Source organism: Elephantulus edwardii, unplaced genomic scaffold (genome assembly GCF_000299155.1).
Source record: "Elephantulus edwardii isolate Elephantulus edwardi_28Jun2011 unplaced genomic scaffold, EleEdw1.0 scaffold00074, whole genome shotgun sequence".
NCBI classification, from domain to species: domain Eukaryota; kingdom Metazoa; phylum Chordata; class Mammalia; order Macroscelidea; family Macroscelididae; genus Elephantulus; species Elephantulus edwardii.
Genome location: NW_006399824.1, coordinates 5,867,132 through 5,883,124, shown reverse-complemented (window position 1 = coordinate 5,883,124; position 15,993 = coordinate 5,867,132). Strand labels below are relative to the sequence as shown.

Genomic DNA, 15,993 nt, shown 5'->3' with positions numbered 1-15,993 from the left:
TTGCTTTTCCTTTGGACAAACACTTTAAGAAAAACCCCTCTCAGCTAACTCTTTGTTAAGAGTTCAGCTTTGTTCTGGCTTTTCATGTCTTAAATTATATCAGTGGTTAAATAAGTAGATTTCTTATTAATTAAAATGAAATTATTTTCTTTCATCAGATGAAGAATTGGGGCACATTTCACAAATAAAGCAATTTTAAAAAATAAGTAGAATATAGTGTGATGTATTAATTCTCAACATAAATCAATAAACCGCCTTGACCTCTGTCTAGAATTGGTATTGTATAGGTGGAAAAATTGGTTTACCACCCCCCCTTAGGTGCTGTCCTGCCATGGAATCTCTTTGCTCAGTTTTCTCCTGTCCAATCAGGTGGAATGTTTCACAAGCACATGGTTTATACAGCTCAAAATAACTTGGGACCTGCGAGCTGACAAATGCTCCAGCTTCGGTGGTGACAGGTTGCCCAGCTTCTTACAGTCATCTTCACTGAAGCTAAGGTTAACTCCTCACTCTCTCTATGGACGGCTACTCGCTATTTCCAAGGGCGTGAAGAATTTTCTCTTTCTCCTGTGCTTCCGTCTAAGAGTTCTCCTTGGATAATTATCATCGCAGAGGAGTGCCTGGGTTGGACATCCTCATCTGGGTCAACTAAAAAAAGAAAGGTAATGTCCAGATTTAAGTTCCCAAGTGGGTTTTGATGACAGGACACTGACAATGGGGAAACGGACAGTTCAGAGAGCTGCTCTACTGTTGCTTTTCGCAAAACCTAGGCTAACTTCTAATTTTGTAGGATGGTACACAAAGTTAAGGGGAAAATAAAGCTTTTGACACGTAACGAAGGTTGGAGGAGATTGATGAGACTCACAGAGATGACACCTTACTTGGATCTGAAAGGAAAAGATCTCAACAGGAAAGTCTTGCATAGGTCATTGGTTTTTCCACGCATTCATTTATTTGAAATAATAGTGCTTATCTAGCAAATATGTGTGGAATGTCTATTTCCTTTTTAAAGGAAATTAAATGGAAAATAATATGACTCCATAGTTAAAGACTTTCATTTTAAATTTTTTTATCATGTAAAAGGATACTCTTGCTATATTTAGTGCTGGGAGATCTGCTCCCTGGATTAATGTACACAACAGCTGCAGAAAGTCTTACTCAAAGGACACTGCTGTTTCTCTCTCTCTCTCTCTTTCTCTCTCTCTTCCCTCCATTTTCAGCTACATCAGGAAGATATTTGACAGTCAGTGGCAAATGTTTGGTCCAGTATATGCACTATTAGCAGTCGGCAAGTAGATGCATATATTATTTTATATTTCAAAAACCATATAAACAAAGAAAAAGAGAAGATAGATTATTCTCTATTTCTATTCTCCAAAATGGAACATTGCAGTAATGGTGTTAAGAAATTTTACATCTTATCAACATACTTTTATACTTAAACATGATAATAACATCATTCAGTTTCAAGGAAACAACTCTCCAGTTTTCTTTCTTGAAATAGTATGATTCAATTATTTTCATCATAAAAATAGCAAAGTTAATTAGATAAGCTCTGAATTTAAATCTTGACATATCTTTATAGCCTCGTCTTCATAATAGCTCTTAAGTTCAGATGAAACCCTTTTCTAGGTAATTAGGGGGGAAAAACACACCCAAACATAGAAGTTAAGATATGCTATTTTGATACATGATTTGACAATGGGCAAAATATTTTAAATTAAGGTTATCTCAGAAAATCTGAAACACATAGACATTAAGAGAGATGTAATAAAGGAAAACTGTAGACATTACAGAATCTCTTAATAATGGACTATGAAACAAACAGTTGGACATTGTCCAAATTCTGAAAGTTTGTTTCTATTTCTACTTATAGAATATGGCTAATGTCATAGTAATGACTAACTCACAATACTATGTTAAAATACTAGTCTATCATATATTTATAATACAAATTTTGTTATGTTTATATTGCAATGTGCTTATAAAGATACATGTTTAGCCTAATAGGATTCAAATTTCTAATTCATGGACACAAGAAATTGAATAAATTTTCATCCAATCTGAGTTTTGGAGCTCAGCAAAGAGAGGTTTTACAAAATCAGTTTTGAAGAAATGATATTAATTTTGAAAGTGCTTTAATGAAGTAAGATTAGTATAAATTTAGTACTATTAAAGTTTTCAGCAGTTTATTCCTATATGATGTGGTGGAAGTAAAAGATCCACCTCACTAACCTGCAATGGTAATATAATAATAATGATACCACTAACCCCAGTATAATTCATCTCCTTCATTCACATTGAGATTTGACAAAAGTATTACAGGTAATATTGCCTACAACAGAGATAGAAAAATTAAATGGTTTTCTTAATGGTTCTCCCACCACCCTACCCTCTTCCAAGTAGATAAAGAATAATCAAGTACAAAGCTCTTTTTTTTTCTTCTTGGCTTTTTGGGAAAATATTTTCTTAAATTCCTATGATGTTCACAATTGACAAAATATTTTAGACTAGAGCAGTGTGCATATTCTTAAAGAGAACAATTTGAATGAGAAAGCATGGTGCTTTTAGTAATGAAACTCTTTCTTTTCAGCAGACATATTTTGGTGAACATGAAGTAGTTGTTGTGAATATTTACCCATAGTCCCTAAAAGTATTCTTAGAGCACATAGAAAATACAGTCACCTTGACAATGCTGTACATACGTAGTGATGCATAGACCTACATTTGGAGTAAAAATGTACTAACTCAGTGTCCTGGGAGAGGCCCAGCAGAGCCTTCTGACCACTTGCTTAGATTAGTGCTAGATCTTGAGATACAGAGAGTGTATTTGGGACCCTTCTTTCGGATTCTATCAATAATACAAGCCAAATTTAGAGAACTCCCCCCCTCCCTGCTACCAAGTTTCTGATTGTCTAAAGAGAGGAAGAAGGAGAGACAAAAGTTAAGAGGGTAAAGAAGGATGTAAATAGTAATTTTATTCTGTGTGTTTCTTATCTGAAATTAATCTTTGAGTTACGGGGATCAACAACTGTTTATTGTTTTGGGATTTCCCATTGAACAACTAGATTTGCTATTGTTGTCATATGCTAGTGAGTTGGATCTGGCCCTTCAGTGGTTTTTCAGAGGCTGTAAATTGCATGGGAGCAAATGTCCATCTTTCTGCCACACATTCATCATACACAATGGAATTTTGAAAAATAAATAAAACTTGCCCTTATTTTTGTAACTACCTCTTAGACTTAGTTAGGACCTGTTGATTTTGGAGTTGTGTTTCTTTTGTTTTTTACTTGCTATTCACTAGTCATTCTACATACAGTTCTAACTTTTTCAGTTCCTTTGCTGTCTTTCAGATTAAATACTATCTTTGGTCCAGCATCAGGGTCCTTTATGCTAGTCCTTTCCTTTTGATTCTCTTGGATGTAAGAAAACATAGCTCTCGTAGTTTTCTCTCATTCAAGCAAAATCTCTATTTTATCTAAATTTTATTAAGATAAAAAGAAGAAAATTGCCTACTCATATTTGACTTTTCATCTAAAACCATTTTCATTCCATAAAAGTCACTGCCCTTTAAGGAACTTTCCTAATTAAACAATTGCCACCCACTCTCCTGGATAATCACCTCTGCTTGGTTTCTTGATAGGGATTTGTATTTTTTTCCCCGTAATTTCTCCTTTTCCAAATTGATATTTGAAGGAATGAACCTAATCATAGTATTTGCATATTACTGATGATATATTACCACACACTTGGGGGTTTGCTAATCTGTTAAATTACCCATGCTATTCACACCAACATCAGACCAGAAATAAAACTAAGATGGGAATGATCATTTTAAATAGTGGAGAGATACAGATTGTAAAAGTGAAATAGGATTCACCTCAAAATTTATCTCATTTGCAGCCAATTTTTAAAGAGATGGTCAATACTCTCAACTTTTCAAGACTGGTTCATATATACTAAGATTTGACTCTTGATTCAGAAAGAGTTTTTCAAAAGAACTGATTCTTGTATTTCATTTGTGTAACTTCATGGAATAAGAGTCAAGACAAACGGATAAATATTAACACTCAAGTGAGGAAGTTAACCTTATTTTTCCCTAGAATACATTATACAATAACAGAAAGCTTCAAATTTTGCCATCAGTTTCTGGGAGCTGGTAGATTTGAAACATACGACCTTTCAGTTAACAGTGCAACTCACTATCTACTAAAGCCACCAAAGTTCCCCCCTTAAGTGTGCATGCTGTTGTTAGAAGCCATCAATTCAACAACTCAAAACAACCATGTGAATAACAAATTGGAACCTAGGCCTATCCTGAGCCACCCTCATGATCTCCAAGATGCTCAAGTTCATTGTTAGAGTAGCTGTGTCAGTTTATCTTCTTGAGAGTTATCCTCTCTTTCCCTGACCCTTTATCTTTCCTGAGGATGGGCCCCTCCTGACACCATGCCCAAAGTATGCAAAATGAAACTTAACTACCCTTGCCCCTAAGAAGCAACCTGGTTGTACTCCCTCCAAGACTGTTTTGTTTGTCCTTTGTGCAGTCTGCAGAAAATTCAATAAGTTTCACCAATACCACAATTTAAAGTAATCAATTCTTCTGTCATCCTTATTCATTGTACAAATTTCTATGTTATTGTTATGTACTACCAAGTCAGAACAAACCCATATCTGGCCCTCCAATGGGCTTTCTAAGATTGTAAATCACACAGGAGGGGTTTTGCCCATATTATCCTGTGGAATCCAAGTGGTGAATTCAAACTGAGATACAGAGAGTGTATTTGGGACCCTTCTTTCTCATTCTAGCAGGAAACTCTCCCCCAAGTTCCTGATTGTCTAAGGAGAGGGAGAGGGAAATACAAATGATAAGAGGGTAAAGAAGGATGCAAATAGTAATTTTACTCTATGTGTTTCCTATCTGAAATTAATCTTTGAATTACGGAGATCAACACTGTTTCTTGTTTTGGGATTTTTCATTGAACAACTAGATTCATTATTGTTATCATGTGCTAGTGAGTCAGAACTGGCCCTTCGGTGGTTTGTCAGCCTTTGGGATGACAGCACAACTCCTTACTACTAAGGCATCAAAGCAAATTTGTATAAAGCCCTGCAATTCTTATTGTTTTCATGAACAAGAATATGAAGGAGACAGAGCTACCCACTTATCCTCCATTTTGAGTTGAAGTACTTACATATATCAGATCCCTTCTTCCCTCGCTCCCTGTTCTGGTTCTCTTTTAGAATAATTATTAAATATAAGGCTTTTTTTTTAAAAAAAAAAAAAGTATGTCAACCCAGAAAGATTGGGCTCCTCCTATATTTAATTCTAGTTTCTCATATACAATTTTATGAATTTTCAATGACTCTGTTTACATATTTGCTTTTAGTTTACAGGTTAATTTTGAATCATACTGTATATCTGACAACATTTTTTTTAGAGTTTAAAGAGAAGGGTGGTGATAACATAAGTCAAGAAATATGCCCAAAGCTATCAGCATTCAGTTTTCTTTTTATTAACAAGACACATTTTCAGCAAGTTCTTAGGGCACATCCTCTTTTGGCAGAAAATGCTGGACATCTAGCAAACTAAAGAAGACAGTAATATAGGAAGAATAATTTGCAAGAAATTTACCCTTCCAAAGCTATCACTCTGTGTTTCTCATTAAGCCTCCTTATGCCAAAAATATTCACTGAAATCTTCTTAAAACCAGGCAATAATTTAGCCAACTATCTGCCCTGAGGATTATGTTCTCAAGATCCATTTTAGCACAAGTTAACAAGATCCATGTTAGCACAACAGCAACTCCAAAGTTTAGATAGGAACCATTGGGGCACAGGAACGTTATGTTAATGGAGGAAGAATAATCAGAGCAAGAGGGTGAGAGTGGTTGCATGATTTTAATAACATAATCCATGCCACTGAATTATATCACCCTATGGTGTATGTTTTGCTGGGTACATTTCCAACCACAAGAACAGAATAGGTTATAAAAAAGAAATTTACCCTGAAGTTCATTCAATAAGCTTTCTACATAGCCAAATTAGTCTTCCTGGGTTATTCAAGTCTATCTTGATAATAGGAAGGTCTAGTGGCCCGATTGGTATGGGGTTGCAATGCTAACCCAAAGGCAGATGGTTTGAATCCACTAGGTTCAAAGGTGGACAGTAGAGAAAGATGGACAGTCTTTTCCATGCAATTTATATCTTCTGAAAGCTCACTAGAGTATCAGCTATTGTGTCAGTTCTGACTTGATGGCAATCAGTTTTGAGGTGTTTTTTTTACCTTGATGATTGATACCACATTTACTGTTTCGTGTCCAACCTAGGACTATTTCATTAATGACATAATCTGTTCTCAGGAGAGATGACTCAACTTTATCTTAAAAATATCACATCAAAGTTTTGATTTTTGTAAGAATTTGAAAAGAGGCAATATACAAAATGTCACAAAACATCCCCAGATGAAATATTTTCCCAAAAGAAGTTTTTGTTTCCCCCCCTGAATCCTACTCCTACCCCCTTCCAGTCAATGACTCTGCCACTTACACAGTTGCTTCTTGTTGTTGTTGTTGTTATGTGCCATCTAGTCAACACACACTCCTATTGACACTATGAATAAACAGGTCTGTACCTTGATCTATTCTGTACTTTTCTTACAGTTTCCAGCATGCTTGAGATTATTGTTACAGTCATTGTGTCAATCCTTGTTAAGAGTCTTTGAGTCTTTCTCTCTTTCTCTGCCCCTCACCTTTCCCAGCATGATGTCTTCCAAGGATTGTACCCCCACCTGACAACATGCCCAAAGTATGTGAGAATACATTTCACCATCCTTGCCTATAAGAAGCACCCTGGCTGAACTTTCTCCAAGACATATATTTGTTTGTTCTTTTGCTAATCCATAGATGGATATTCAGTACTCAATACCACAACTCAAAGACTTCTTTTCTTCTGTTGTCCTTAGTTGTTGTCCAAATTTCAGATGCATAGCAACTAACTGTAAAGGCCCTGGCTTGAATCAGATTGCACCTTAATCTTTAAATTAACATCATAGCTTCTCAGCACATTTCCCCAATGTCTTTTGATTTCCTGACTGCTAATATCAAGGATGTTGATTGTGGATCCAAGTAAGATGAAATAGTTGACAACTTCAGTTTTTTCTTCTTCTATTATGATGTTATGCAGGATGAGGAATTTTGTTTTCTTGATGTTGAGGTGACACCCACTTTGAAGACTTTGATCTTCTGCAAGAAGTGTTTATCTCTTCTTTACTTCCTGCAGCAAGGCCATGTCATCTGCATGGTACAGGCTGTTGATGAGTCCTCCTCCAATCCTGATGCCATATTCTTCTTCATATAGTTCAGCTTCTTGCATGATTTGCTCAGCATACAGATTGAATAGGTATGGAGAAGGATACAATCATGATTTATCTTTTCCTGATTCTATACCATGAATATTCCCTTGCTCTATTCTAACAACTGTCTCTTGATCCAGATATAGGTTTTGCATGAGCACAGTTAAGTGTCCTGAGATTGCTGTTTTTCTCAATGTTAGCTATAATTTATTATGGCCCACATAGTCAAATATCTCTACAAAGCCAATAAAATATGAGTAAAAATCTTTCTGTATTTTCCCTATCAACCAATAGTGATAGCCTTTATGCCATGACTCTTCTGAGTCCAGTTTGAATTTTTGGCAGTTATCTGTCAATGTACGGACATTTTTACATAACCTTCAGCAAAGTTTTACTTGCATATGGTATTAGTGATATTGTTGAAAAATTTCCACATTTTGTTGGATCTCCTTTTTAAAAAAAAATAAAATAAAAAGGAAGCAAATACTGATCTCCTCTAGTCCATTTGCCAGATAGCTCTCTTGCATATTTCTTGACATAAGTTAGTGGGCATGTCTAGGGCTCCCTCTGTTTGTTTGGTAGTCCATCAATACCTGGAAACCCAGTTGCTGAGGCCACAAATACTAGAGTTTCCTTGACTCTCCTTTCTCAAGTATCTCACTTTCAATCTATCAGCAAATCCTGTTGGCTCTCCGTCAAGAGATCTCAAATATGATCCTTTCTTACCACCTCGCACTGCTACTCCTCATTTGCCCAAGCCTCCATCAGGTCTTGCATACCCTGACTTGTTAGCCAAAGAACAAAGTCATCACAGGTTTACCTGTGCTTACTTATTAACAACCTGTAGTGAGAAAACCTGAATATTTTTTTCACCATATCCAAGATTTTGATTCTAGATCTGACTTACATTTATTTCCTTCTCTTCCAATCTAATAGCACCATCCTATAGAACCAAAGCTTCCTTTCAAATTTATAGTTCCTGACAGGGTCTGAGTAAGTATAGCTTTTTTGTGCTTACTTATATGAAACTCATGTGAAATTATTAGTAAAAACCACAAGTAAGCCCATGCTTACCTTGCTTATCTGCCACCATTTGCATCACGTATTGAACATCCTTCTAAGAGAGTTACTAGTTTCCATACTTTTCCTCTTCAGATGAAATCTGCGTCGCAGCCTCTCAAAACTATAAAATTGTTTCCCATTTACACTGTAAAGAAAATGTATAATCTTTTCCATGGTCTGCAATGACTCACCTCCTCAGGGCCCAGAATGCCTTTTTGACCTCAATTCATTCCACTTCTAGTCTCTCACTTCTCTTCACACTGGGCTTCATTCAACTAACACTCACCTCCCTGAAGCCTTTGACACCTCTTCCTCTGTTGTGAACTTTCTTCTCCAAAATGATCATATGGTTAATTTCTCCCCTTGGTTTAGAAAATTTGCCTCCCTTTCCTAGCTGAAACACCACATTTTCAACCCCCAAAGCCTGTCCACGCCACCATTCCTGAGCTCCTTGTCCTACTTAATTTTTCTTCTTAGGGTATCTAACTTCACCAATCTCTCAGTTCCACTAGGCTTTGCCCTTTGTTCTCTCTAATCCCAGTGCCTAGAACAGTGTCTGGCAGGTAGCAGATACTTGATAAACATTTAGTAAGTACCTTTTTCATACCAGAGTTATCAAATTAATACTTTAAAGAGAAGATGATACATTGTTACATTTTTTGGTTTATATAATATTAACAACATTTGACATTTTAACAACGTACATATACATTTTAATGTAAGAAGCTTAGAATGACTATTATCCCTTGATAGATGAGGAAAATAGAGTTCTGGACACATTAAATGACTGGCACTAGTACCACAACTATCTAGTGTTGAAGCTGGTATTCAAACCTAGGTTCACATATCAAACCAAAGCCTAATCCCAGTTACTTCATCTACTATAAATACACTTTATTTGAAAGTCATCTAGAAGTTATGATTGTCTTTATCCATTTATATTTTGCTTCCTCTCTGTAAGATTCTTTTTGGTAAAGATTATTGTCTATTTAATAGTCCTCATAATATTTCTTTCCCCAAAGAAAAATAGCAATACATTTAGCAGGAGATTCTAAAGAACAAAATAATTCAACAAATATTTCTTGATCACATACCATGTGTTGTGTGCATCCAGATATGATTGTGTACAAAAAGTGAAGGCACGTATTATTTATTGTTCTGAGAGCTGTGTTTAGGAATAAGGACAGTGAGCTTTGGAAGCACATTGGAGAGATATTCAATTAAATCCCAGACTTGACAATATCTAAACTAAGAACTGAAAGCCATATAGGATTTGTCCAGGAAAGGCTGTAATGGAGAATAAGCCTAGAGATCAATTTGAGCAAAGAATTATTTCCAAAAACCTGAAGACAGAGTGACTGTATGTATTTCAATAGTATATTGATACACTAATGGCAAAGCTGGAGTTCCCATTGCCCTTCGAAGTTTGCCTTTGTACCAAGTCCTTTTCAAAGGATCCTTAGTGATATAGAGTCTTTTTTGTTTTAATATATATAGAGTCTTATATGTTGGGCTGCTGACTGAAAGTTTGGCCCTTTGAATCCTGCAGTGCTTTGTGAGAGAAAAATGAGGCAGTTTTGGACCTTAAAGATGTACCTCCCCATGTTCAGTAAGGGTAATCCTTACCTGTTCCTCCTTTTCAAGAACAGAGATAACATGTTCATTAGAGCTCACAAGATGTGTGATTAAGGACTCCAGATAGACAGGGTTCACAACATCTTGTTTGCTCCTGTCTCATTTCCTGGAGAAAAAAAATCCAAAAAACAAAAAAGATACATCACCTTGGAAACTTAATGGAGAGTTGCTATGAGTTGCAATTGACCTGATGACAGTGGGGTTTTTAATAGGTTCCTTACTCCACTAGTTCTACCACAATTTTTCATCTATAACGTGGAGACTATAATATATAATCACGTTGTTGTTGTGTACCTTCGAGTTGGAACCGACCTATAGCCATCCCTCCAGCGGATTTTCAGAGGCAGTAAATTATACAGGAGGAGTTTGCCCATCTTTCTCTTGCAGAGCAGCTGGTGGATTTGAACCTCATGCCTATGGAATTCCAGTGCAGTTTCTTACCACTAGGCCATCAGAGCTCCCTTATGTAGTCATAGCTGTGATATAATAATAAAATCAATTTACTAAATCTAAGTACATTTGTTTGGTTATTGCTTTGACCTATGAGATGGCTAGTGTTATTGCCCTGCTTTACTTATGCATTAACAGGCTTAGCAAGGCTAACTAAGAGTGGCATAGTCTTTAGGTATGTTCACCACTAACCTAAAGGTTGCACTCTTCTAATGGTTCAAATCCACCAGCAGCTCTTTGACTCTTTGGGGGGAAGATGAGATCTCTCTTCTTATGTAATTTACAGCCTTGGAAACCCAATGGAAGTTTAGCTCCTAGTCAGTTCTCAATCAACAGCAATGCATTTGAGTTTGAGCTTTCTACTTCATATAGCCAAGAAGTGTCATGATAGACCAATATATATGTGAAAACAAAAGTTGCAGATATTAAAAATAAATTCTTTTTAATATTTGATTACAGTATTTATTACCCAGTACTTTGTATATGTATATATAGAAAGAGATAGATATACACACACACACACACACACACAAAAGAATTAGCTTTAAAACAAACACTAATTGCAGAGAACAGACCAGTGATATATGAATATTTCCTATTACACAATAGATACAAAATTTTGAAAGTTGTTTAGCATTAACAAAACTTTTTCCCACATATTCTTTTTCATGAATGTCAGTTGAGTGCCCAGTATAATGGCAGACCCTATTGTAGGGGTTTCACAATCATGGTTTAAATTATACTATTAAAAATGTAGCCTCCACGCAAAAAAAAAAAAAAAGAGGAAAATGTAGCCAATATCCTAATTGAAAAGATTTATCATTTGTAAACCAACTATTTGTCCCTATTTATCTCAATGTAACTTTTCTCTTGAAACAACATGGAATGAGACTTAGCCTTGAAACCAGAAAGATACGGTTTCAAATTCAAGAATCATCTGTTAGCAGCTGTGTGACTTGGAGAAAATTGTTTAATTTCTCTCAGGTTTGGTTTCTTTGTATATAAAACATGGATAATATCTATTTCACAGAGGAATGAAGGTTTAAACCATGATTGTGAAGCCGCTACAATGAATCTTTCATGGTTCTTTCTCATAGCTGATGCACAAATAAGACAATTTTCAATGATGATTCAACTATACTTTCATATATTATTTTGTATATCTTTCACAACTCTACAAAGTTCAAAGAACTATATAAAGTTCTAATTGATGGGGTATCAGTAAATTTCCTATTTTCAGGCATGGTTACAAGTTTTTCATACTCTCATCCATGTTATGAGAAACACCTTTGTGGATAACTCTTTGCAATCATCTAACATTTTATTTTATATTAATCTCTTTTTCAGACAAAATAGACAATTTTAGCAAATGGCTTCAGTATTCTCAATCTCAGACTGTTGCAGGCAAAAAAAAAAAAATACCCCAAACAAGAACAAAAGCAAAACCATTTGATTTTGCAGTTAATCCTTATCTCGAGGTGACTGCATACTTTGCTGGTATAAAGATTCATTTCAGATAGTGTTCTGTAAGTTTGGAAATGGGGGCAATTCCAGAAATTTTAAGTTAGGCTGTTATACAAGGGGAAGGGAAGGACTGAACTAAGTTATGTCATGAAATCTCAAAACCAAAAGACATTTAAGAGATCACAGTACTCAACCCAGCGCAAGACCCAGCACAGAGTAGCAAGAATGGCATATGCTTGGCCTTATCTCCATTACCATCTCTGATTGGTGGGGGCTGAAGGACTAAGTTAAGAAGTCAAGGTCAATGGAAAGAGTAACTGTAACTAATTTAAAAAGGTGTGAGAAAGGGTTATAAGTTTGCCATTCCTCTAGTGAAGATTTAAATGAATGAATAGATAGATATCATATAAATAAGGTTTGCTGCATTATAAAATTTTCTACTGCAGGGGACCTTTAAACTAAAGTTATTGTGCTATTTTCTTAAAACTTAAAAAAAATGTTTTAAAATAGGTAGTACATTTTCAATATAATTAAAATTTTAAAATTAGAAAAGGGGATACAATGAATTCCCTGCTTTGTGCCTCCATTTGCCTGCCTTTCCTTTTCCTTCTGAACTAACACTAATTGAAGAGATTTTTTAAAACCTTGACTCTGCAAGAACAACAACAAAATTATAAACAATTTTTACAAGTTAATTGGTGGAGGGGGATGGGAGGGAGAGAAAGGAATATGTGCAACAATGAATGAATGAAAATCCAACTTTTCTGAAAACTTTTGTTAAATCACAATAAAATAAAGTTAAAAAAATCAAAATCTTGACTCTATCTAATATATTTGTAGAAATTAAATTACACCTTGTTTGTTATTGTTGTTGTGTGCTGTTAAGTCAAAATCACCTCATAGCTGAAGTTGTGCTTTCAAAGGCTGAAAGAAGGTTTTCAGATGAGAGATTTCCCATTGTTCTCCCATGGAGCAGCCCATGAAGCAGCTGGTAGATTCAAACTACTTCTTACCATTAGGCCTCCTTGTTTGGAGAGTCCAAGTAATACGTTTCTAAGAGCAGATTAATCACATAAACAACATATTAAATTTAGTTTGCCTAAAGTGAAATATTTTGCCTTTAGTGAAATACCTAAAATAGTAGTTATGGTCATAAATTAGGTCAAATTTACATTTTCAATAATTAGATTAAATTGTCAACACCTCTTAATTACTACAATTCTATCACATACAAGATAAAGGAACCAGTGGAGGGTAAATCTGGGGTTGTATATCAGAACGAAAACTCTTTGCAAGTATCCAAATGATATGTTAAAATTGTACTGAAGGTCTCTATAGTTAAACCAAAGGCTTATTTCACAATTAGATGTGCATTGAAAGTATTAAATAAGGTTGTAATCAGCAATGTTTTTATTTTCAGTTTCAGGGAATATTCATTCCATTTCTATGTTCTTTTCAAATCGGAGAATAGCCTGTTAAGTCTTTAAAGTAGATTTTCCAGAATACCATGATTAGGCACTTTTTCAATTATGTGTTGTAAAACTTTAAGAATTCATCCTGTTAAAATAAACAAAGACTTACTATTTTACTTTTATTCTTATTGTTCTTTTGTGACAGCATGCAAGACGACAGCCTAGAAGCTTCCACTTCCATCTCTCAACTGCTAAGGGAGAGCTACTTAGCTGAAACCAGGCACCGGGGGAACAATGAGAGGAGCCGAGCAGAACCATCCTCTAACCCTTTTCATTTTGGTGGTCCTGGAGCTGCTGAAGGAGGAGGTGGCCAAGATGACCTTCCAGACCTTTCTGCCTTCCTGAGCCAAGAAGAATTAGATGAGAGTGTCAATCTGGCAAGACTGGCCATCAATCACGACCCTCTGGAGAAAGGGGATGAATCTCAAGCTCGCAAACGTCTTTCTTCTGACCAATTGAAACACTCACCTAAATCAAGTTTTGACCCCAGCTTCTGTCAGGATAATAATGCTCGAAGTCCTCCAGGCTCTAGCGAGAGCCCACAAGAAGCAAAAAGGCCACAGTACAGTTCTGAAACTCAGTGCAAAAAGGTGTTCTTAAATAAGGCTGCCGATTTCATTGAAGAGTTGTCCTCCCTTTTCAAAGCCCACAGCTCCAAAAGGATCAGACCTCGGGCCTGCAAAAACCACAAAAGCAAATTGGAATCTCAAAACAAAGCCATGCAAGACAGCAGCTCGGGTTTCTCAGATCTGTCAGAAAGACGAGAAAGATCTTCTGTTCCCATCCCTATCCCCACAGATACCAGGGATAATGAAGTGAATCATGCCCTTGAACAGCAAGAAGCCAAGAGACGTGAAGCTGAGCAGGCTGCCAATGACGCAGCTGGGGGAGATACTACCCCGGGGTCTTCGCCTTCGTCTTTATACTACGAGGAACCGCTGGGGCAGCCTCCTCGGTTCACTCAGAAGTTACGGAGCAGAGAAGTCCCTGAAGGAACCCGAGTCCAGCTGGATTGCATAGTGGTAGGAATCCCACCACCGCAAGTAAGGTAAAAATGTCCCATTGCTATTGTTTGGTAATCACTTCCATCTACTGTGCTTTTTCTCAGAGAATTATTTTCAGCACTTTGTTTCACCATTTTAGTAAGTGGTTACAACAATTGGAGAAAAGTAATTGTTGTAGGCAAACTGGCCAGAGACATTTTGAAATTTTTCTTTTTATTCGTTGTTATCAAGTAATTTCTGGCTAATGAACACTTCATACACTACAAAGGACTTGTTGTTGGGTGTTAACGAGTCGAATACGACTCATAGTGACCCTGTGAACAAAAGATCTGAACCCCATTCTATCCTGCTCCATCCTCACGCTTTCTGACACACAAGAGCCCATTACCGCAGCCACTGTGCCAATCCACCTGGTTGAAGGTCTTATTCTACTTCGCAGACCCTCCACCCTTCCAGCATCATGTCTCTCTTTTAGCAACATGCCCAAAGTGTGTGAGGCAAAGCCTCATCATTCTTGCCTCTAAAGAGCACTCTGGCTGCACCCTCTCCAAGGTATATTTGTCTGTTCTTTTGGCCATCCATAGGATGTTCAGTGCTCTTCTCCAACATCACAGCTCAAAGACATCAACTTTTCTTCAGTCATCCTTATTCATTGTCCAGCTCTCAGATGGACAGCAAGTGATTGGAAAGATTATGGTCTGAATGAGATCCACCTTCGTTCTCACACTCCTTAATAATCTACTCACAATGTTTTCAGGGCTGTGACCTGTAGAAGCAGATCTATAAGCCTTTCTTCCAAGGCATCTCTGTATGAGTTTAAACTTTTGGTCAGTAGGGCAGCACTACTTGTGCCATCCAGGGATTTAAAAAAAAAAAAAAGAAGAAGAACTAGATGACTTTGTTTTTGTTGTTGTTGTTAAGTGTCATCAAGTTGTAGGCAACTCATAGCAACCCTATGAACGAAAGACCTGAACACTTTTATAACTTTTATCGTTTCTCCAAGTTCATAGGGTTTCCAGAGGTGAGCTATTTTGGAAGTGGATGCCACTCCTGCTTCCAAATTTGTTTTAATTGGGGAGTTCCACCAAACACTGTTCCACCATGGGTAACCATTATCGAATTTGACACTCAGTGTCACAGTGTTCAGCCTCACAGCAACCACGAGTTACCTCTGTACAGCAAATGCACAGACCAGAGCTATACTACTTAGTAAAATGTTTAACCAAAAACAATTAAAACCAGGCCTGAGGGCTGCGGATTTGCAGATTAAAATCACCCACCTTGGGCTTGGTAGTATTACTTTCTGCCCACTAGGCCAATTGAGATAAAAAAAAAAGAACTAGATGACATTAGCTCCAATTATATATTTTCTTTAACAATATATCAAAACACCACTTCACCATGTAATCAATATGAAAATCATTAATAAGATATTTTGCTTTTTTATAGTAACTAAGTCTTTGAATTCTTTTTTTAAATTAAATTTTATTAGTTTTAATGAACATTTACAGGGATTTTGGGTTTTCATTCCTTCATTGCTGCACCATTCTCT

General features: G+C 36.3%; 1 protein-coding gene across 1 annotated transcript in view; it reads left to right on the top strand.

Moving 5' to 3' along the window:
- Window positions 1-453: 453 nt before the first annotated feature.
- Window positions 454-15,993, top strand: part of MYPN (myopalladin) — a 143,129-nt gene continuing 127,589 nt past the window's right edge. The window contains exons 1-2 of the mRNA XM_006889014.1: window positions 454-667; window positions 13,583-14,485. Of these exons, the coding sequence (XP_006889076.1) occupies window positions 13,584-14,485 (902 nt within the window). The 5' untranslated portion in view covers window positions 454-667; window position 13,583. The remainder of the gene's footprint in view (window positions 668-13,582; window positions 14,486-15,993) is intronic.